The 21,544-nt window shown below is 47.3% G+C and overlaps 2 protein-coding genes across 7 annotated transcripts in view; both read right to left on the bottom strand.

Annotated features, from left to right (window-relative positions):
• The window catches only part of LOC150048892 (nuclear autoantigen Sp-100-like), a 49,752-nt gene extending 49,110 nt beyond the window's left edge, over positions 1-642 (bottom strand). The window contains exon 1 of the mRNA XM_090354337.1: positions 413-642. Coding sequence (XP_090210463.1) covers positions 413-609 — 197 coding nt within the window. The 5' untranslated portion in view covers positions 610-642. The remainder of the gene's footprint in view (positions 1-412) is intronic.
• A 5,796-nt stretch (positions 643-6,438) lies between these two features.
• Positions 6,439-21,544, bottom strand: part of LOC150048891 (nuclear body protein SP140-like) — a 50,836-nt gene continuing 35,730 nt past the window's right edge. For 5 of the 6 annotated variants that reach the window (XM_090355002.1, XM_090355007.1, XM_090355005.1 and 2 more), the window contains 6 exons: positions 18,622-18,663; positions 12,563-12,678; positions 11,728-11,833; positions 11,181-11,258; positions 10,857-11,000; positions 6,439-9,664 (listed from right to left, as the gene is read on the bottom strand). In XM_090355002.1, coding sequence (XP_090211128.1) covers positions 9,569-9,664; positions 10,857-11,000; positions 11,181-11,258; positions 11,728-11,833; positions 12,563-12,678; positions 18,622-18,663 — 582 coding nt within the window. In that variant the 3' untranslated portion in view covers positions 6,439-9,568. The remainder of the gene's footprint in view (positions 9,665-10,856; positions 11,001-11,180; positions 11,259-11,727; positions 11,834-12,562; positions 12,679-18,621; positions 18,664-21,544) is intronic. The other variant, XM_090355003.1, reaches the window with a different exon arrangement.

Genomic DNA, 21,544 nt, shown 5'->3' with positions numbered 1-21,544 from the left:
TGGGGCTTGAACTCCAGGCCTGAGCACTGTCCTTGGGCTTTCTCAAGTCTAGAGCTCTACCACTTGACTCACAGCACCACTTCCAGCTTTTTTCTATGTAAGTGGTACTGAGGACTCGAACCCGGGGCCTTTGTGCATGCTAGGCCAGCACTCTACCACTAGGCCACACTCTGAGTCCCTCAACTTCAGTCTTGACCGGGCTCTGGAAGGTGGAGAAGGACAGGAAATGAGAACCCCTGGCCCCCCAGGCCTGCGGTGGCCGAGTCCCAGGCCGCGCAGCAGGTCTAGGTTCTCTGGGTGGTGAGCGGCCTGGGCCCGGAGAAGCAGACGGGAACTTCAGACGCACGCTAACTCCTGAGCCCACGGTGACAAGGTGGCGGGGCTGCGGGGAGGGCAGGGGAGGGAGACCCACCAGACTCTGTGATCGCGGTCCTCGCCGGCCATCGTCCCTCCCGGGCCCTCCCTGGGCCTGGGCCTGGCCGGGGAGGGGGGGCCTCGGGGTCCGTCCCGGGTCCGTCCCGGGTCCGCGGCTGCCGCTCCCACGGCAGGAAGTCGGGCGTGGGCCGCGGGAAGGGAGGGGACTCGGCCGGGAAAGGAAAGTGAAAGCATTCCTCCTCCCGGCCCCCTTCCCCGGCTGCCCGCGGCCCCCTGCGCACCGAGGCCGCCAGGGCGCGCACGAGATCCACGCGGACCCGCCGCTTCTCAGCGGAGGGGCGGGGCGGGCAGGGGACCTTGTCACCTCTCCAGGCAGGCCTGGACTGTCACTGTCCCCCCGGACTGTCACTCCGGGTGGTGGGAGGCCAGGGGCTGGGGTGGCTTCTTCCCGGGTGGGGCTCCCAGGAAAGAAGTTCCCCTGGGAGGGGTGGAGACAGTGCGCACGCGCCCCACTGCCCAGGTGCGCCCATGGAGCATGCCTACGGGCTTGCAGAAGACGCAGGGTTCTGTCATCTAGAAAACGCAGAGGGACAGTGCCGCCCCCCGCCCCCCAACACCAAGAGTGACCTTTGGGAAGACCCTGCTGGGCCTGTGGAGAGGCCTTTCCCAGCTCACCTGTGCGCTCCACCAGAGCCGCTGTCAGACCTCAGCGGCTGGAGCAGACGTCCTCACCTGGACAGCCTGGGGACCAGAGGCCATCCCAGAGGAGGAATCCGGCCCAGCCTGGATCCTGCCACCACAGTGGAGAAGACACCCTCGCCTGGACAGCCTGGGGACCAGAGGCCATCCCGGAGGAGGAATCCGGCCCAGCCTGGATCCTGCCACCACAGTGGAGAAGACACCCTCGCCTGGACAGCCTGGGGACCAGAGGCCATCCCGGAGGAGGAATCCGGCCCAGCCTGGATCCTGCCACCATAGTGGCCACTGAGGCTCTGGATAGGAAACCTGGCCATGGAGAGCGGGGTTGTCCTTGTGCTCTCCTTGGAGGGGCTTTGAGGATCCCATCACCCCGGGTCCATCCCTGGCCCTCTATTCTTCTGGGGGAACATATCTGGCCAGAGCTAAATGGACAAGGTCAGGTCTGCTCCTTGCTGGGTCTCCCTGTCATTGTCCTGACTGTGGAGGCCAGGACTCTGCTTTTCCAAGTTCAAGTATGCCAGAAGAGCGGTGTGGGGTGGATGCCGGCGTGGGGTGGATGCCAGCATGGAAGCAGTCGGAGGCCATGAGAGAAACCCAATGCTGAGATCTCGTTTCAAGGATCCCTTTAATTTTATTTTCTTGTCAGGGTGATGTAGAGGGTTACAGTTACATATGGAAGCTAATGAGTACATTTCTTGTCGAACACTGTGACTCCCCTCGTTTTTCCCCCACTTTCCCTCCCCCTCAAGTTGACTGTAAAGTTCACTTCCAACAAAGTGTCTTGTGAGTCCCTAGCCTCAGAGTTGGCCCTCTTCCGTTCTCCTTTTGGCCCATCTCTTAATTGGTTGAGAACTGGGGTGGAGAAAAGGAGTAACATTTTTGTGGGGTGTCCGGGGACCAGCTAAGCATGTCCACGCTCATGCCTCTCTCTCCTCAAGTTGTTTTTCTGGGCCGAGGCCAGAGGTCACAGTCCATTGTAATTCCTTGTGGAATGACCACGAATGACGGTGTTGTGGCAGAACTCAGCTCCTCTCTCCCCCAATCCCCTAGGGAAAAGGCTTTGAGCACCCGAGTGGATGCCAGAGGGGTGGTCAGGCGTGGAGGGGGGTTGTCCCAAGACCATACCCTGGGTCCTTGCCCTCACCAAAGTTCCACAAGTGAACAGTGATAGGAATTTTGTTCTCCTGGCTGGGATGGGCTACACCAGACCCCGAGGCCCACTGTGACTACTCCTGGCTCTTTGCCATGGTCCCTGGGCTGTGAGGGCAACCACTGAGCACACACGTGCCAGGGAGCCATTGCCTTTCTGCCCTCATTTCAGCCAGGTGTGCAGTGACCTTGATTCCAATAGTTAAATCTATACACCCTTTAGCGGCCATTCATGGTATTACAAATGTCCTTGTCCCTGGATTCTAGTGTCCCTTGGTGGAAACGTAATTTTTATTTTTTTATTTCTTATTGTAATGTATAGAGGGGTCACAGTTACATTTGCCAGAGGGTACATCACTTCTCACACATTGACATCCCCTCTCATATTTTTGCCCCCATTTCCCTCATCCCACCCCCTCCCAATCATCTTGTTTTCCCCCCTTCCCTTTCCTATTTCAAGTAAACAAACATATATACAATATATGAGGTAACAAAGTCAGATAGTGTTAACAGTATGAGGTTAACCAAAAGGCAACCAAAGAGGAATAAGATAGTACATTAAGAAGAGCAACCACACAATACAAAGCTCTTGTTTCCACATCCTGAAGACCCCTTCATTTAGCCTCATCCTATATGACCTTATGTATCTAGGTTTTGAGTTATTGTAATCCTCTGCTAGGAGAGCTGATTATGACAAATGAGGGAAACCATTGAGCCTATGTTCCTTTGGGTCTGGCTTACTTCACTTAATGTGATTTTTTTCCAAGTTTTTCCATTTCCTCACAAATGGGGCGATGTCATTTTTTTCTGATGGCAGCATAGAATTCCATTGTGCATATATACCACATATTCGTGATCCAATCCTCCACTGAGGGCATCTGGGTTGGTTACATATCTTTGCTATGGTAAATAGTGCTGCAATGAACATCATTGTGCCAGTGGCTTTAGTATGTCCTTATTTCTGGACAGTTGTGTAAATGCAAAGTAGTGGAATTGCTGGGTCTTAGGGGAGCTCCATTGGAATGTTATTTTTATTTATGTATTTATTTTTGCCAGTCCTGGGCTTGAGCTCAGGGCCTGAGCACTGTCCTTGGACTTTCTCAAGGCTAGAGCTCTACCACTTGAGCCTCGGCACCACTTCCAGCTTTTTTCTATGTATGTGGTACTGAGGAATCGAACCTGGGTCTTCGTGCATGCTAGGCAAGCACTCTACCACTAGGCCAAACTCTCGGCCCTGGAATGTTATTTTTTTTTAAAGCCTTTTTTCTATCACAGAAACACAATTCCCTTGAGAAGTGAACAAATTCAAAACTTGTGTTCTAATTATTTTTTAGAGTTGCTTTTATTTTTTTTGCCAGTTGTAGGGCTTGAACTTAGGGCCTGAGCACTGTCCTTGGGTTTTCTCAGGGCTAGAGCTCTACCACTTGAGCCACAATACCACTTCCAGCTTTTTTCCTATGTATGTGGTACTGAGGAATCAAACCCCAGTCTTTGTGCATGCTAGGCAAGCACTCTACCACTAGGCCAAACTCCCGGCCCTGTCTTGTAATTTTTAGTAGACAGTTTATGAGCATAAATGGGCTAGTTATTCAAATCACTAGTGGGCCACCCACTCACCCACCCCACCTGAAGTCCTCTGTCTCCCTGCCCTAAATGGTGGCCCGGCCCTCTCCACTTCCCTCTCCACTTCCCTAGGGCCTGCAATGTTCAAATCTGCTCACCTCTCTTGCCTTGACTCCCTGCAGGGACTCAAGATTTCTTTCAAGCATAGAGATAGCACTCAATAGTAAATTTAGAGCATTAGGAGTTTGGCCTAGTGGTAGAGTGCTTGCCTAGCATGCACGAAGACCTGGGTTCAATTCCTCAGTACCACATACATAGAAAAAAAAAAGCCGGAAGTGGTGTTGTGGCTCAAGTGGTAGCCTTGAGGAAAAAGCCCAAGGACAGTGCTCAGGCCCTGAGTTCAAGCCCCAGGACTGGCAAAAAAAAATAAAATAAAATAAACAAGCAAAGAAAATGTCAGGTACCAAGTTTGAGTCATAATATTGGATAAAAAAAGAAAAAAAATTAGGTTGCAAAAACAAATAGAAATAGAAAGCTTTTTCTTTTTGTGCCAGTCCTGGGCTTGAACTCAGGGCCAGGATGCTGTCCCTGTGCTTTTTTGCTCAATGTTCTACCACTCGAGCCACAGCTTTATTTCTGGTTTTTTTTGGATGTTTAATTGGAAATCAGAGTCCATGGACTTTACTGCCCAGGTTGGCTTCAAACTGCAATCCTCAGATCTCAGCCTCCTGAGTAGCTAGGATTATAGCATGAGCCACCAGCACCCAGTACAGGATGATTTTTTTTTTTGCCAGTCCTGGGGCTTGAACTCAGAGCCTGAGCCCTTGGACACTTTTTGCTCATGACTAGCACTCTGTCACCTGAACCACAGCGCCACGTACAGCTTTTTCTGTATATGTGGTACCTAGGAATGGAACCCAGGGCCTCATGCCCCTTGGAATGAGTTTTGAAGACTATAGAAAATGGTCTCAAAACCACCCCAGCTTCTTATACCCCGGAATGGGGTGGATGGATTACATCTTTCTCTACCTTTTGGGGTACTCTACTTCTTGAAGGACTGGAAACAAACTGTCTCATCATCACCCAGCTGTTACCAAGTCCTCCCTCCTTGACTGAAAAAGAACACCGTGCTAGTTGAGCAGGGCCCAGTGCTCGAGATCCATGTCACACCCTCCTAGAGTCACCTTATTAACTGCACACTGCACTCCAAGCTATGCCCTCTTTAGGGACTGCCCTGTCTAGCAGGCGCTCTGCTTATCTTTTTCTTCAATAGATCCTGGCCATTTCACCCCTTCTTCTGTATCCATGGCCTCAGATTATCAAGGCAAAGGATCTGATCCAGGTGTTGCAACATCTGTTTTTCAGTCTCAGTAAACGGAGTACCTCTGCACAGGAGTCTTGGCACCCCAAACGCTCATTTCCAGCTACACTCTTAGCAGAGTTATCATGAGAAGCTTCTAGAACAAAGACTTCAGATCAGTGTAGACACTTGCCATCCCACATACCTTGGGCTCAGAGGACAATGAGGACAAAGCTTTCAGGAAGGATAAAAGCCTAGTTTGGAGGCAGCATGCTCTGAAACATTCCATTGCAGGGGTGATGAACAGGACTTCTGGCAGTGAAATTGTTCCATGCTACCCCAGTACCTGCAGTCCCCTCTTTGCCTACTTGGATCGGGTCATGAAATAATTGCCCTCTCCTGCTTGAATCAAAGCACAGTGACCTGATTCCTGTAGTTAGGCTCAGACTGCATGCTCTGTCTCATCTGCTATGGGTGGAACATAGCCCTCACTTCAGATGGGTACATTTGCCTTGGGCATCAGCTAAAGTCTGACCTCATTCTAGAATCTCCCTCCCCCCCCCCCACACACAGTCCCCAGAAGGCCTGATTCCTCTGAGCTTTTCCCTTGGCTCTACCAATCAGAAAGCCATTTGGTAAAGTTTTAGGCCACAGATCAAGATTCTGGCTATTCACAGGGACAGGAAACAGAAAACCAGTAGTTGATTCTGAGAGATACCACATCCCTCTGCCCTTGTGTGCTCTCTCTGCTATGCACTCGTTTCAGTAAAGCAAATCACAAGGTCAAAGAACAGGCCTAGAAAAGGACATGGCTAATGTGCAGATTTGTCTAGAGCAAACTACCTAGACAGATGGAATATGTAGGATATTTCTGAGAGGTGTAGCACATTTGATTAAGATGTTGATTAAGACACCTGCTACTCCCTCTACCCTGACACAAATATCACAAAGCTTAGGATCAAACATGAAGCCAAAGCCAGGCCCTTAGTGCCTACCATCCTTGTTTACTCAGGAAGCTGAGATCTGAGGATCCTAATGTGAAACTAGCTCAGGCAGAAAAGTTCAAGGGACTCTTATTTTCATCTGACTAAGAAAATGTCAGACTGGGAGCAAGACTCAAGTGGTAGAGCACCAGCCATGATCAGAAAAGCAGAGTAAAAGTGCAATTCATTTCAGTAGCACTATGCGCGGGCAGATGCACACATGCGTGTGCATACACACACAGAACAAACTGCCTACTATACTCCTCAAAACACTGTGTTTTCTTAGTGGTAGGAGACACACGGTACAATAGCTTGGACCTTTGGAGGGGAGATCATAGCATGCCTCGAACCAGTGAACCCCTGCATACCTGTGTGACATGACTCTGCAGAAGGTTTGTCTCACCATCTAGAATGTTCGTGATGGAACAAGGCCTTGGGAAAACACAGAACTTCTTGCCCATCACCCAATCAGCAGACTGTCGTCAATATGATGGACCACACTCAGTGTATCCATCTGGAATGTACTAGAAACAGAGAATTCCCATGGCCCTAAGGCAAGGCCACACATGTACACTGTTGCCTGTTCCGTACAAAGATGACCTCGTCCTGCTTCCTGGTGGAGTTTGGTTAAGTTTCTAGTGTTCTCCGACACTCATGAGTGAATTAGCTTTTGCAGAGGCCAGGCTGCAGAATTAAATGATGGGATAATAGGCAAAACCCCCGTGCCTCCTTCAGATCTCTGCAGGTGACTCTAACCTCTTGCCATTTCCCAGGACTAGGGGAAATGGCTCTGGAGCCAAGGACTCACTGTGAGATAGACATTCTCTACTCTCCCCCTATGCAATCTACTCTAAACCAGGACCTGGGTGATGCTTAAGGTCTCAAGCTCTAGAGCCAGGTCAGACACTGTCTTCAACCGCATTCACAAGGACCTTTACCTGCATGGGGTTATTTGAAGAAACAGCTATAGATCGCAGCGGAGAAAAACTGAGGGAGTCAGGTTGCATCTATTTGTAAAGTCCTTCCTCCTGAAGGCTGGCTCTCCTTCCCATGGGTGGATTTTGGGTCCTATGAGAACTGACTCAAGTCTGGAAAGTTTCCATTGGAGTGTGGACTTCAGCCTTCTGCCCATTCATTTCCGTCCATTCATTTTCATTCATTCTTTTTTTCCTGTCTGGTCTGCAGGAACACTGTATCCCATCAGCCATCTGCAAAGACACCTACAGACTAGTATTCCCTCCACACTACCATTCTAACTTTCCTGCTCATCATGCAAATGGTTTTATCTTGCTCTGACAAGTTAGATTGCTGCCATCTGGATTCTAGAGTTCTGGAATCTTTCGTTCCCCTTGCTATTACACAACCCAGCCCTGCTGCTAGTTCTGAACTACTTGGCAGTAGAGAGCCTCTCATCCCTCCGCCCCACCCACGATTTGTCTGTTTGGGCCCTACTGAGAGACCCCTGTATCATCTTCATTTAGAAGGAGATCTGAAGTGCCTCTCCCTTCCAAAGGGCAAGAGGGTTCTTTTGCAGGCTCAGTGAGTTTAGGGAGATAGTTCAAGTTTAAGGTTCTCATGTGCATCGGTCTGAAAAGTTCCATTCTGGAGTTTCATGGCCCTGATTTTAGCATAAGAGACCACCTGAGATTAGGACCCATATTTTTTTTGTATGTATGCTCATGCTGGGTCTTGAACTCAGAATCTTGCAAATTGGCCCACTTACTTGTTCATGGCAGTCACTTTACCACTTGAGCTATGCCTCCACTTCTGGATTTTTGCTGGTTAGGTGGAGATCAGAGTCTCCTAGGTTTGTCTTTCTCCAGGTTGGCTTTCGATCTTGATCCTCAGATCTCAGTCTCCTGAGTAACTAGGATTATAGGTATGAGCCACCAATGTGCAAACCGTAGAATGCAGTCTTCTCTAGAATTCTGCTATTCCTAAAGTCAGAGTCTGGAATAGGCCTTCCATGCAATTTGCCTTCCAGCTGCATGTATGAGTCTTTCTCCTTTAGGCTAGCAATTGATAGACCTAAGCCAGTCAGTTGCTCTTTTTTTTGTTTCTGGTTGGTCTTGAGGTTTGAACTCTTGGCATGGGCACTGTCCCTGAGCTCTTCAGCTCAAAGCTACTACCCTACTGCTTGAGCCTCAGTGCCACTTCTGGTTTTCTAGTGGTTAACTGGAGATGAGTCTTCCGTTCTTTAGTGTCCAGGCTGGCTTTGAACCACGATCCTCAGATCTCAGCCTCCTGAGTAGCTAGGATTACAGGCATGAGCCACCACACCTGGCTAGTCATTTGCTTTTATTAATACATTAGTAGCACTTAGCAATTCCTAAGTACTGACCTCAAAGTTCTTTTTTTTTTTTTTTTTTTTTTGCCAGTCCTGGGCTTGAGCTCAGGGCCTGAGCACTGTCCTTGGACTTTCTCAAGGCTAGAGCTCTACCACTTGAGCCTCAGCACCACTTCCGGCTTTTTTCTATGTATGTGGTACCGAGGAATCGAACCCGGGTCTTCATGCATGCTAGGCAAGCACTATAACCACTAGGCCAAACTCCCGGCCCCAGACCTCAAAGTTCTTATAGGTTCTTTTCCTCCCTTCTTAACTGCCCAACCCATCTACCAGCCAGTAAACCTCTCCATCTACAACTCACTGCTTTTTTATTTTGCAGCTAAAAGTTGGGCCAACTGCACTTTTTACAGCACCCCAAGAACCATTGCTATTTCACCCATTACCAATTGGATGGAAGTGACTCAGCTCCAGAATCCTATCCTTAAAAAAGAGTTTTCACTCGAGATCATTATGTATCCTGTAGAAGCAGCTACCTTAGTCCATGGTTTATTGTGGAATTCTCTCAGGAGAAGTCCAGTATATGGAAGCCATATACTAGGCTAGAAGAAGATAAGCCAGCTGGAGACTTGCTCTAGCGGGACCAGGAGTGGACCTCGGCCTCCCTCCCCCCCACCCTGTGTTGGGAGCCGAGTGCAGGGTCAGGCTGGCCCATGGATCTGCATCACTGAATAAGATAACCACACAAAGAAATGAGCTGTCATGTATGATGCCATGCCTATGAACTTTGAGCTATATTGCCGGTATTGTGAATCACTTTCTGCTGAGACTTGAATGTGTTATTGCTTTATCACTCTCTGCTGAGACTTGATTATCAGTGTAACACCTGACAGGTTCTTGTTTTGAAGAGAGTATTTAAGATTGGAGTGAGACATAAACCAGAGTTGCAGTCTTAAGCTTACAGCCTTAGGCTGTAGTCTTGGGCTGTAGCCCTCCCGACCCCATCTGTTTCTTATCTTTTTCTTTTCTAGTCCTCACCCCCTAAATCAGGAATCCCGACTTGCTGCCGGCTGGCTCCGGCACCCCCGAAGCTGATTCCCTGGGAAATCCTCTGCAGCCCATAGAGCCAGCAAACAGTAGCTGTGACTGAAGTATGAAGTCACCAGAAAAGGAGACAGTGGTGGAATGCAGAGCACCATCTGCTTACAGGAAGGATCAGTTCTCATTTGCTTCCTTAATAGCAAACACTTCTTTTAAAGTCTTCTCAAATTCAGATTCCAGTCTAAGTCCCATTTGGCCAAATTCATAGTACTGGAGAAAAAAAAAAAAACAAAAACAAAAACAACCATAATGGAGTCAAACATGCCAAAGCCCCCTGTCAGGATGAGCAGGTCTTTTGCATTAAATTATGCTAGCCAAGTTAAAAGGTAAAAAACTTATGCAGATAAGAGGAACTTTGGGATGCTACAAGCATGGCTATTTCTTCCTAATGACAAAAATGTTGACTCCTTGCCATTCTTGAGAATTGCTGCTTGTAGAACTTTGCTTAATTATTTCAGTGACAGTTGGAAACCAGTGTGCATTCTAATAATTCAAGTCTGTTCCTTTCAGACGGTCCCTGTGAACTAAAGATAGGTCATTCACAGGTAAAGAAACCTGGAGTCTGGGATTTCTGAGAAATTTTGCTGATGGAAAACAAGAAGAACAAAATGACTTTAAGACTAAGTATGGATTGGGCTGGGAGTTTGGCCTAGTGGTTAAAGTGCTTGCCTAGCATGCATGAAGACCCGGGTTCGATTCCTTGGTACCACATACATAGAAAAAAAGCCGGAAGTGGTGCTGAGGCTCAAGTGGTAGAGCTCTAGCCTTGAGAAAGTCCAAGGACAGTGCTCAGGCCCTGAGCTCAAGCCCAGGACTGGCAAAAAAAAAAAAAAAAAAAAAAAAAGACTAAGTATGGATGGCCAGATTCTGGTGGCTCATGCCTGTAACAGACTTCCTAGAATCATAGTTGAAAGCCAGCACAGGTAGGAAAATGCCCAAGATTTTTTTTTGCCCTTCCTGGGGCTTGAACTCAGGGACTGGGCACTGTCCTTGGATACCTTTTGCTCAAGGCTAGGTGAATGGAGTTGTGGCCCAAATGGTACAGTGTTAGCCTTGAGTATATAGCTCAGGGATAGCATCCAGCCTTTAGTTTAAGCCCTGGGACTAGCAGATGAAAGGGGGAAAAAGTAGGAAAGAAAGAGAAAGAAAAGGAAGGAAGAAAAAGAGAGTGAATGAAAAAAGAAAAGACCAAGGAGAAAGAGAGAGAAATAGATGAAAGACAGGGAGAGGGAGAGGAGGGAGGAAGGACTAGTGTGGAAAAGTAAGAATTTCACTTTCTACTGAAAAAAAAAATGAGTCACTTGCAGAAATCTACTTGTGCAGCTTTGCTATAGGAAGATGCTGGAGAGTAAGTGTTCCAGGCTCAACAGAAGGAAAAGGCAACACAAGGAGAGCCACCTACCTTGTATGAGGCCCTGTGGTTCTGAAAGATGAGGCGCATGTCTTGAACAAATGCCTGCACTTGGGGATAACCCTGTTTATTCAGCGTTGTCTTGATTCTATCCAACCACATGGGTTCTTTCAGATTTGTAGAAGTGTCCTTAATCTTGATGACAAAGAAAGCACCAATGAGAAAGCTACTGGCATAAGGAGGGTTTATCTTCTATGGCTCCCCATAAAATCCAATAGGGAAAGACAGGAGATCTCGGGCTCTGACTCGAGGGGGTGAAGACTGCTCACTTCAGAGTCATGTGACCTCAGTCAGGGCAGTGGCCATTTCACTTACATAATAATAATATGGGATCTTGGTGAAAAAGGAGCTCTCAGAACAGCAATAGACCTTCAAGAGGAGGAACTCACATTTCTGCAAGAGAAGAAGGCTGTCAATGAAAAGCAGTGTAAAAAGGAGGAGTCCACCGGCAGCATAATTTCCAGAAGCTTCTCCAAACCCTGTGGTTAATCCACAAGAGTGGAGTTGGCTTGAATTGGCTGAGTTATTTTTGTTTTTTGTTTTTTTTTGGCCAGTCCTGGGCTTGGGCTCAGGGCCAGAGCACTGTCCTTGGACTTTCTCAAGCCTAGCACTCTACCACTGAGCCTCAGCACCACTTCCGGCTTTTTGCTATGTATGTGGGGTACCGAGGAATCGAACCCCGGTCTTCGTGCATGCTAGGCAAGCACTCTACCACTAGGCCAAACTCCCGGCCCCTGGCTGAGTTATTTTTCTACAGGAAGGTTTTAGTGTGCACATCTGAGGTGTGGCTGCTTCATGCATTTGCATGACTCCTGGCCTGTGTGTGCCGGAGGAGAAAGGAAGAGGCTGGCAGTTTGCTCACCAGCTGTTCATCAGGCTTCATCTGCCTCTGGAGGATCTCAGGCTCAGAGTGGGCCTCTTGGCTTCCTAAGGCCTCCACCTTGCAGAAGATACAGCTCCAAGGGGTCCTGAAAGGTCAAAAATCAGGTGAGCAGAGAGCCAGGCCCTTAAAATAGCCCCTTCTCCTACCGCTGCTGCTGACCAATGGGCTTTGCCATGTCTAAGACCTCCACAGAATTCAAAGTCCCCTGATCAGTGACAGCAGCAGAGGGTCAGTCCTCGGAATACAGCGCCATGGTGAGGGTGGGCTCTCCTCTGCCTACTGAGGCATCAGTGAGCCAGCCTGCCAGACCCGAGAGTAGGAAACTGGGCTTTGAACCCTGGGGATATTGGGCCTCCAGGAAGCCCATTGAGCCCTGGGGAAAGGTGGAAGCCAGTCTTGTTTTGTTCTTTCCTGAATAAGAACAAAGCCAACTGGCCGTCTCTGTCTCCAATCCCATGAACACAAGTGTAAAACTTCAATGGTAAGACAGTCGTTGTAAACAAGCAAAGGGCCATTGTCACTAGTCTCTATCTGCGACAGGAAGTGCAGGGGAGCCATTTGCCTCATCTCCTGTGGCCTCCCTCATCCTCCCGAGCCTGAGGACACAGCACAATAAGCCACCGGGCTTGCAGACTTCATCTCAGACTCATTTTCCAGGGGATCCACTCAGAAATAACGGTTCTAGAAAGCAAATTCTAAGGATGGCACAAAGAGCTGTTGTCACACTAGGTGCTGTGGGCAATACCTGGATCGATCTCAGTGCACACACATAAGGAAGGGTCACTGGGAGCGGGAGGGAGCCCATCTCACTCACATCTCGGCCTCTACTGGTGGAATGTGACAGTCCTGGTGGAAGGCTCTGGAACAAGTATCACAGCAGAACAGTGTTCCCGTTTTGCGACACACTTCACATTCATTGGAGTGCCTCAGCTAGAAGGGAAAGAACCATAACACAGGCCTTTGTGTGAATCCACGTGGACACATTCTCTTCTCTGGGGTATTAAGGAAGAGTGTGGGAGGATATTATCGAGCGGGCAGTGAAGTTTGGGACAAAGAAGCCAGTGTCACACGAGAAAAGTTTTCCATGTAAAACCAGATTCAAGCCTCTCATACTACAAAATAGATTCAAATAGAAAAGGAAAATAAGAAAAAAATGAAAAAAAAACCCTACATTCTAATACCAAGAGACGATCCACGGAACAGACGACTTTTTCTCAGAATTACACCTGTAATCCTAGCTTACTCAGGAGGTTGAGATGTGAGGATCTCGGTTCAAAGCCCAGACTCTTATCTCCATTTAACCACTAGAAAACCAGAAGCGGTGCTGTGGCTCAAAGCCTTGAGTTGAAGAGCTCAGGGATAGTGCTGAGGCCTAGAGTACAAGCCCCATGGTTGATGAGAGAGAGAGAGAGAGAGAGAGAGAGAGAGAGAGAGAGAGAGAGAGAGAGAGAGAGAGAGAGAGAGAGAGAGCGCGCACACTTGAGATGAGTTGAAAAGTACTTTCTTTTTTTTTTTTTTTGCCAGTCCTGGGCTTGAGCTCAGGGCCTGAGCACTGTCCTTGGACTTTCTCAAGGTTAGAGCTCTACCACTTGAGCCTCAGCACCACTTCTGGCTTTTTTCTATGTATGTGGTACCGAGAAATCGAACCTGGGTCTTCGTGCATGCTAGGAAAAGCACTCTACCACTAGGCCAAACTCCCAGCCCTGAAAAGTATTTTCAATACAGGATGTCTACACATCCTAAGCATTCTAAGCATTCACAGGTTTTCTACAGTGGTTGTCTTCGAACCAGATGCCTGCAGAAAACAAGAGTCTACTATATAGCAAGTATTTAGAGCCTTACAGACAAAGTGTTTGATTTCCCATGTGGGACCGCAACTGCCCAGAGGATTGTTAAAAACAGGATAAAGCCTGGTTCATGAGACACCCGCGATGCAAGCCTATCATCCTAATGAATCGTGAGGCTGAGATCTGACGATTGTATTTCAAAACCAGCCTGGACAATCCACTTGAGATACGCATCCCCAAAAAAGAGCCAGAAGTAAGGATGTGGCTTAAGTGATAACAGTGGTAGGCTTTGGGGAGAAAGCTAAACAATATCATGAGGCCCTGAGTTCAAGTGTCAGTAGTTGCATCACCTTGTATCCAGCCCCCTTGATGGTCAGGGTCGAGGACAAACATCCTTAACAAGAGTCAAACCACCCCAGGCAACCATTTCTAAGAGTGATCAGGTCATACCTGGCCAGTCCTGAGATAGGAGAAACAATTCTTCAGCTTTGGCCAGGATGGTTTAATATCTTTTGTCTTCTTCCCCCAAACTCATCCTCCATTCAAACCTAACACTCATGTCTGTACCCTGAAGATGGACCAAAATGCTCATCTCACCTCTTCCCATGCCATGCCTGCTCTGTGTGATAAATCTTCTCCGCTGCCTTGCACCATTACTTGTCTTGTTCCTTGGTATATTGGGAGAGACTGGCTAAACCTGACGTGTTAGAGTGGAATCCCGGTTACATAAAGACAAAAGTCAGAGCTCAGGATTACATGCTGTCTGGAAATCTGGTAGAATTGGGAGAGCCTAAGTGGAAAAGCCGCCCGTGCCCCGCACAGGGGAGGTCGAGTCACATAGATCATGAGGTCTAGAGGGAGATACAGTCATAAAAACAAAATTGAGAGGGACTAAATGACCTACTTGTAAATTTCCCTTTCTGCTAAAAAAGAAATCTCAAAGGACCATGTGTAACTTCCATTTATCTTTGACTAACTGGTTTCAGTTCCCTGCCAGCCACAGAATTATTCAAACCAGTCAGCCACAATGTCGCTCAGGGAGTGGTTGGTATTATTTCCTCCACAAAAATCAATAATTAACAAGTACTTTTCCTACACTCACCTTCTTGAGAGAGTGGAGACAGTTTGAGAAATGAGTGAGAGGTCCAGATCCACACAGAAACCTTCCATCTACTCCATAAATCAATGCAGACAAATAGGAGAATGAGAATCAGTGGTGATTGGCCCATCCACTGATGAGTGGTGGGCGGAAGGGAAAGATGCCATTAAAAAGTGGGGAGAAGCGGGCCAGGAGTTTGGCCTAGTGGTTAAAGTGCTTGCCTAGCATGCATGAAGACCCAGGTTCGATTCCTCGGTACCACATACATAGAAAAAAGCCGGAAGTGGTGCTGAGGCTCAAGTAGTAGAGCTCTAGCCTTGAGAAAATCCAAGGACAGTGCTCAGGCCCTGAGCTCAAGCCCAGGACTGGCAAAAAAAAAAAAAAAAAAAAAGTGGGGAGAAGCAAGGGTGATAGTGTCATCTCTTCTCTAGGGTAGACCATTTTTACATGTTCAAGATTCCTGGGTACTGTGGCTCAAATCTATGATTCTGGTAGCATTGGGAAGTAGAGACTGGAGGATTACAGACAGAGGCCAAAGTCTCAACCAAGGATTGGGTGTGGTGGTATGTGCCTGTTCTCTGCTGGACACTGGGGAGCACGTAGTAATAGCCCAACCCAGCATGGCCTGGACACAAAGCAAGAGTTTACCTTGAAAACAAACATTGCAAGCTGGGCATGGTGGCTCACACCTGTAATCCTAGCTACTCAGGACGCTGAGATCTGAGGATTGAGCTTCAAAGCCAGCCTGGGCATAAAAGGACCTGATATGCTTATCTTCAATTAACCTCTAGAAAATGGGAAGTGGGGCTTGGCTCACGGGTAGGGCAGTAGCCTTGAGCTGAAGAGCTCAGGGACAGCACCCAGGCCGAGTTCAAGCCCAATGATTCCTCCCCCCCCCCCCCCCCCCCCCGCCAAAAAAAGAAGAAAGGAAGGAAGGAAGAAAAAGAAAATAAGCATTGCATAAGAGGACTAGAGGGGTGTCTCATATGGTAGAATAGTTGCCTAGCAAGCTTAAGACCCTGGGTTCAACCACTACTACTGCTGAAGAAGAAAGACTCGGCCTGTGGAGTCATTCTTTTGGGTTCACTTTGTGAGCCTCGCTGCCATTCGCCTTTCCTTTCTGGCTCTTCTTTCAATTATTTTTGCCGGTCCTGGGTTTTTTTCTCAAGGCTAGAACCCTACCTCTTGAGCCATAGCACCACTTCTGGCTTTTTCTATGTATGTGGTACCAAGGAATTGAACCCCGGTCTTTGTGCATGCTAGGCAAGCACTATACCACTAGGCCAAACTCCAAGCCTCTTCTTTCAAATTTTGAAGGATAGAATTCCTTGACCTTCCATCTCTGGCCATGGGTCTGTCGCAACATGGCCAAAGTTATCTTTAAGCTGCAGTTACCATTTGGGTCCTCAGCTCTCAGATGTCCATTAACGTTTCTACCCAACATCCCTTTCGGGTCTCCACAGCATAAGTCAAATGCATCCTGTAGCATGTTAGCTTCTCCTCCTGTCCCACCCCAGACTCTGCCATGTTCTCTCTCTAGTATTTCCATTTAATGGCACATTCTCCATCCACCACAAACCTGAGAACCCATCCTGCTTCTGTCCCCTCTCCTCTTCCAAATCCAGACCACACCCTCTTGTGTTCCTGCAATGCCCACTGAATACAAAGTTGGAGAGGAAACCCTAGAGGTCCCATCTTCATAGATAAAAGAACTGCTTCCCATAGGCCAAAGCTCTCCATTCTTTCTGTGTTAGGAACACACCAAGATCCCACACATGTCAGTGGACTCAAATAATTTAGAATATATCTGTTAGTTCTAGGGATGTGGAAAATTATTAAAGATTGAAAATATATTAATAATAATCATGAAATTTGCTTTGGGCTTTTGAAAATACTTTAGGTTACATTCATTTTGCTTTTTATAGTAGCAATGGATTAGGGCTATACCTCAGTGCTGGAGGGTTCAATCCCCTGCATCCTCCAAAATAAAAATAATCAATAGGTAATAAGTAAGTCAAGATGGCCTTATATGGTAAGCCTGGCCCCCAAGAAACTTCTCACAAAAGCTCTCTGTAAATCCCATGGGGAAGCCTTGTCCAGCCCATTTGCAGCTGAGGCTGGGCTAGAATTCGACCTCTAGATCCCTTTTCTCCTCATCAGTGCAGAGACTTGTGGATTCTCTTCATCATTGCTGTCACAAAAGCAATGACTCATGTTCACAGGAGAACAAGGAAATCACCAAGGTAAACAGCAGAGTCTTGAGTCAATCTTTTTAACGAAGGGATTAGATTCTTAGCCAGCTTCTGCTGGATCATACCTGTTACCACTATTCGTGGAGGACCTGTAAATGACTAATGTCCTGGTTCTAACACCAGAGACTTTAATTAGTAGGTCATTAACATCACAAGGAGTTGATATTGGTATTCTTTTTTTTTGTCATGGGACTTGAACTCTGGGCCTAAGCCCAGAGTCCCTAAGCTGTCCCTAAGCTCTTCAGCACAAGGCTACTGCCCTAACCCTAGTAGTTAATTGAAAGTAAAAGTCACATAGACTTTCTTGCCCAGGCTGGCTTTGAACTGCAATCCTCAGATCTCAGCCTCCTGAGTAGCTAGGATTACAGGCACTGCTGGAACTGGTATTCTTTAAGTACAGAACAGGTCATTCTCTACCTTAGAATCACTGGGATCTTTTTATTATTATTATTATTATTATTTTAACTCATAAAGGCCAAGTGAGAGCCCTGACCAATTATATCAGAGTTACCTCTAGAGCTGGGATACAAGCAACAATATTTTTCAAAGCACTGTAGGTGATTCCAGCGAGCAGCCCAAGTTGAAGCTCAGCCTGAGTGAAGTCTGGCAATTGAGACATTAAGATATTGGATATCTTGGCCTTTGGCTTTACCATCTGTCCAAGGGAAGATTATTACCATGGAGGGAGGGATGTCTTTGCTGGAAAGTTACCCTCTCGTCCCTAGGGAATCTGTCTGTGTCTACACCATGCCCTATAAGCCACCTACACCCTGAATGCGAGGACTGGCTGACTACCAAAGGCCCCTTCAGAAGGAGAAGAGTAAAAAAAAATGGCGTGGACAAGATGTAAACCTTGTTGGAGATTGCTCTGGAAATGGATGCTCTTTCTCCTTGCCTGGGCATCACCTGTGATGATCACAGTGCATGCTTCTTCACATCACTGCCATTCTCACAAGCTGACTGTGACCAAAGCATCCATCTCACTGCCATGAAAGAAATCATGGTACAGTTTTGCTTAGAGAAGGAAACCATCCATCACTTTTGGAAGAGCCCAAAGCAAGCAGCCATGTAAGACGCAGGGGATGAGCAGGGCTGGAGGGATCGGAACCTCTGCACCTCATCCAACTATCAGTCAAGCCGTTGCAGCTTTGCTAAGTAAGTGGTGATGGTTTCTGTCTTAACCAGCTTGGTCTTCCGATGGCTCCCTTGAGACTGGTCACAGAGGCTCCATGAAGGACCCACCTGCCCTGCAAGCATTTCCCCGCAGGATCAAGGGCAGGTCTGCACCTGACCTTAGCAACCTGCTCCAGCAGGCTGATGGTCTCAACCACGTGACTGGGAGCAGATTTCAGAGGGTTCCCTTTCTAGTCCACTGCCCACTGTAAAAGGCCGTTCTCCTCTCAAATGTGCTCCCTGCCCTCCTCTGTCGCCAGCCCTGCCTATTCCCACTTCAGACTCCATCTCCAAAGATGCCAGCGGTCAAGGTTGCTGCCCTGCCTCACCTGCCTTTGAAGAGGTGAGGATCAGGGAAGATTTTTACTGAAACACAGGAAAATCACTTCCGGCAGAGACACCCAAGTCCAGATCCCTACTTGTGGCTTAGCCGACGCTGCTCACTTCCCTGTTGAGCACATGCAGCAAAGCGCCCCAACTGAGAATGAGCCCACATCAGGGAAAAGCAGCCATGGCACTGCCGAGACACACGGGAAAGGCCTGGGCTTTGGGGTGTACTTACATCAGGGTCAGAGTCAGTGTTGTGATACGGCTTTGCTCTCCGCTGAAAATGAAGAAGGCTGAATGAAACTATTGAAGGCGATGTTTGAAGAAATCGCTTATTTCAACAGTTATCTTTTGAGAGTTTCAAGTAATTATTGTTTTAAGAATAAGTGTTTTAGGGCCGGGAGTTTGGCCTAGTGGTTAGAGTGCTTGCCTAGCATGCACGAAGACCTGGGTTCGATTCCTGGGTACCACATACATAGAAAAAAGCCGAAGTGGTGCTGAGGCTCAAGTGGTAGAGCGCAAGCCTTGAGAAAGTCTAAAGACAGTGCTCAGGCCCTGAGCTTAAGCCCAGGACTGGCAAAACAAAAACAAAAACACAAGAATAAGTGTTTTAAAATCCTTTCTTTAGGGGACCAGTGGCTCACTCCTATAATCCTAGCTATTCAAGAAGCTGAGATCCGAGGATTGCAGTTCAAAGCCAGCCCAGAGAGGAAAGTGGTTCAAGTGGTAGAGTGTTAGCCTTGAGCAAAGAAGCTCAGGGACAGCACCTAGGCCTTGGGTTCAAGGACTGGCAGGCACACAAAACAGTATTTTAATTATTGGGAAGCCATTGGGCAATTGGGGCCCAACATACGCAGTAAAAATGAAACTAGAGACGTTAACCATAAATATCCACCAATTAATCAGAACTAGCACCTTTTCCCTCCGGCCAGTCAAGTGTATTTCCTTAGCCTACGCACATACACCCTCAGGGTCGCGCAGCTGCAGTGGAACACACAGGAATTCTCCCTGTCAAGATTCCCACCCCATTCATGAATCCTTCTTTACTCAAATATCTGTCCATTTTGTTTGATATGAAGTTCTTCTCTTAAATCAATCTAGCTTTTCTTGGAAGGGAAAAAAAAGTCTTTTTTAATGATACATACATCTCTACCAGAAAAACAAGAGAAGACAACAAACCACTGCTGAGCCCAAATTAAGTTTCCCTTCTGGGCTTTCCCGACCCATAGTGGGAATCGTAGAATAGTACTGGTTTCCACAGGCTGAGTTGGAGAAAGTTGTTTTGTCCTTACATATCAAAGGCCTTTGGCCTTTTCCCTTCAATCTGGCTACCCACAATGTGTCAGCCCACCCACAGGAGCTGTCATGAAAACCAGCCTGAGGAGGCAACAGTCAGAGCGTCCAGTACCCACAGGACTCACAGAAGGATCCTACTATCACCTGTGCCTCTCCTAGGAATGCGGTTCTAAAGAGTAAATGCATCCAGATATCCAGAGTTTTAGCTCTTCTTCCTAACACTCGCCTTCCTGTCCCTGCTTTCCACATCTCAAGCTGCCAGATCAGCTGACCTGAAACATGGGACACAGAATAGATGAACCTGGGAGCCGCCCTCTCTAAGACACAATTCCTCTCTTTAGCCTAGGGCAGGGTGGCTACAGACAATTGTAATCTAAGGGACCATTACCTGAGAGGTGGCCATTCATTGCCCAACACTGACTGTTCTAGACTTTTCCACCATCTTCCATTAAAGAATACTATGTTGGGCTGGGAGTTTGCCCTAGTGCCTTACCATACACAAAGACCTGGGTTCCTTTCCTTGGTACCACATACATAGAAAAAGGCTGGAAATGGTGCTGTGGTTCAAGTGGTAGAGCACTAGCCTTGAGAAAAGTCCAAGGACAGTGCTCAGGCCCTGAGTTCAAGCCCCACAACTGACAAAAAAAATAAAACTATGTTTCCAATGTCATGCATACCATGACATTGGAAACATGTAAATTGAAATTGGAAATATGTAAAGTTCTCTAACAGCCACAAAACATTTAGTATGTAATTAGTATAATTACACATTAAATAAATGAATAAGCAAATGTTTTTGCACTTAGGAAAAGAGATTATTAGAGTCTCTTGGATAAATGTTAGCATACAAAAAAAAGATTATTCTTGTGAATTTATTAGCTTTCTTTCACGTTTAAGGGATCTTGTCATGAGCTGCAACATTACCGCGTGGTGCCGACAGTGATGCCAGAGCTCTGGAAGAGAGTGTCTGTGAAGCACTGAACATCTACAAAGACAGAAATGGATTCTGGGTTCTGCCACTCTGGCAGGATGGTGTTCTGGCCAAAAGAAACACAGAATACAACAGTACCTTGTGCTGTAAGTGTTGCTTCACGAGAAAGGATAGATGGTTGGTTGGAAATTTCCAGCTCATTTGGATTATCTACACAGGTGTATGTGTGTGTGTGTGTGCGTGTGTGTGTGTGCACGAGCATGCGATGTTCCTGGAGCTTGCACTTAGGGCCTGTGTGCTCTCCCTGAGCTTCTCTGGCGCAGGCTGTTGCTCTATTATTTCAGCCACAGTGTCCCTTCCGGTCTATTCTGCACAGTTCATTGGAGATGAGAGTCTCACAGACTCTCCTGTCCAGGCTTGCTCAGAACTGCGATCCTCAGATCTCAGCTTCCTGAGGAGTTAGAATTACAAGTATGAGTCACCAGCACCAGGCTTACACTGTTATTTTTGATACCAGGGGGAAGATAAAGCCACTTGTCTTTAACATACTCACTGAAGAGTCAAATAATAGCTTCCTTCCAGAAAATGTCCCCATGGCTCAAACCAGCCAGATTAATAATGCAAATCACCACCAATGTAGAGACCTGAATCTCAAGTCCTCACAGGAATATGAGCCCAGCAGGGAGTGACAGATGTCTGTGACTGTCTTAGTCATTTCTACCTACAGATTTTAAGAATGACACTTTCCATTAGAGTTGCTTAACATTAAAATATCATATCTCAATAAAGACAACTGACATCACCAAAAAAAAAAAAAAAAGAATGACACTTTCCCCTCTGGGTTCTCTTCCTCTGGGCGCCATGCTTACTCAGTTTTGGAAACACAGTCACCTTCTCCTGATTCAACACACAACATATTCAATGCTTTCTT

Source organism: Megascapheus bottae, chromosome 21 (genome assembly GCF_031878675.1).
Source record: "Megascapheus bottae isolate mThoBot1 chromosome 21, mThoBot2.hap1, whole genome shotgun sequence".
Taxonomy (NCBI): Eukaryota; Metazoa; Chordata; class Mammalia; order Rodentia; family Geomyidae; genus Megascapheus; species Megascapheus bottae.
Note: the sequence above shows the minus strand (reverse complement) of the source record. Positions and strands in the feature narration are given on the sequence as shown.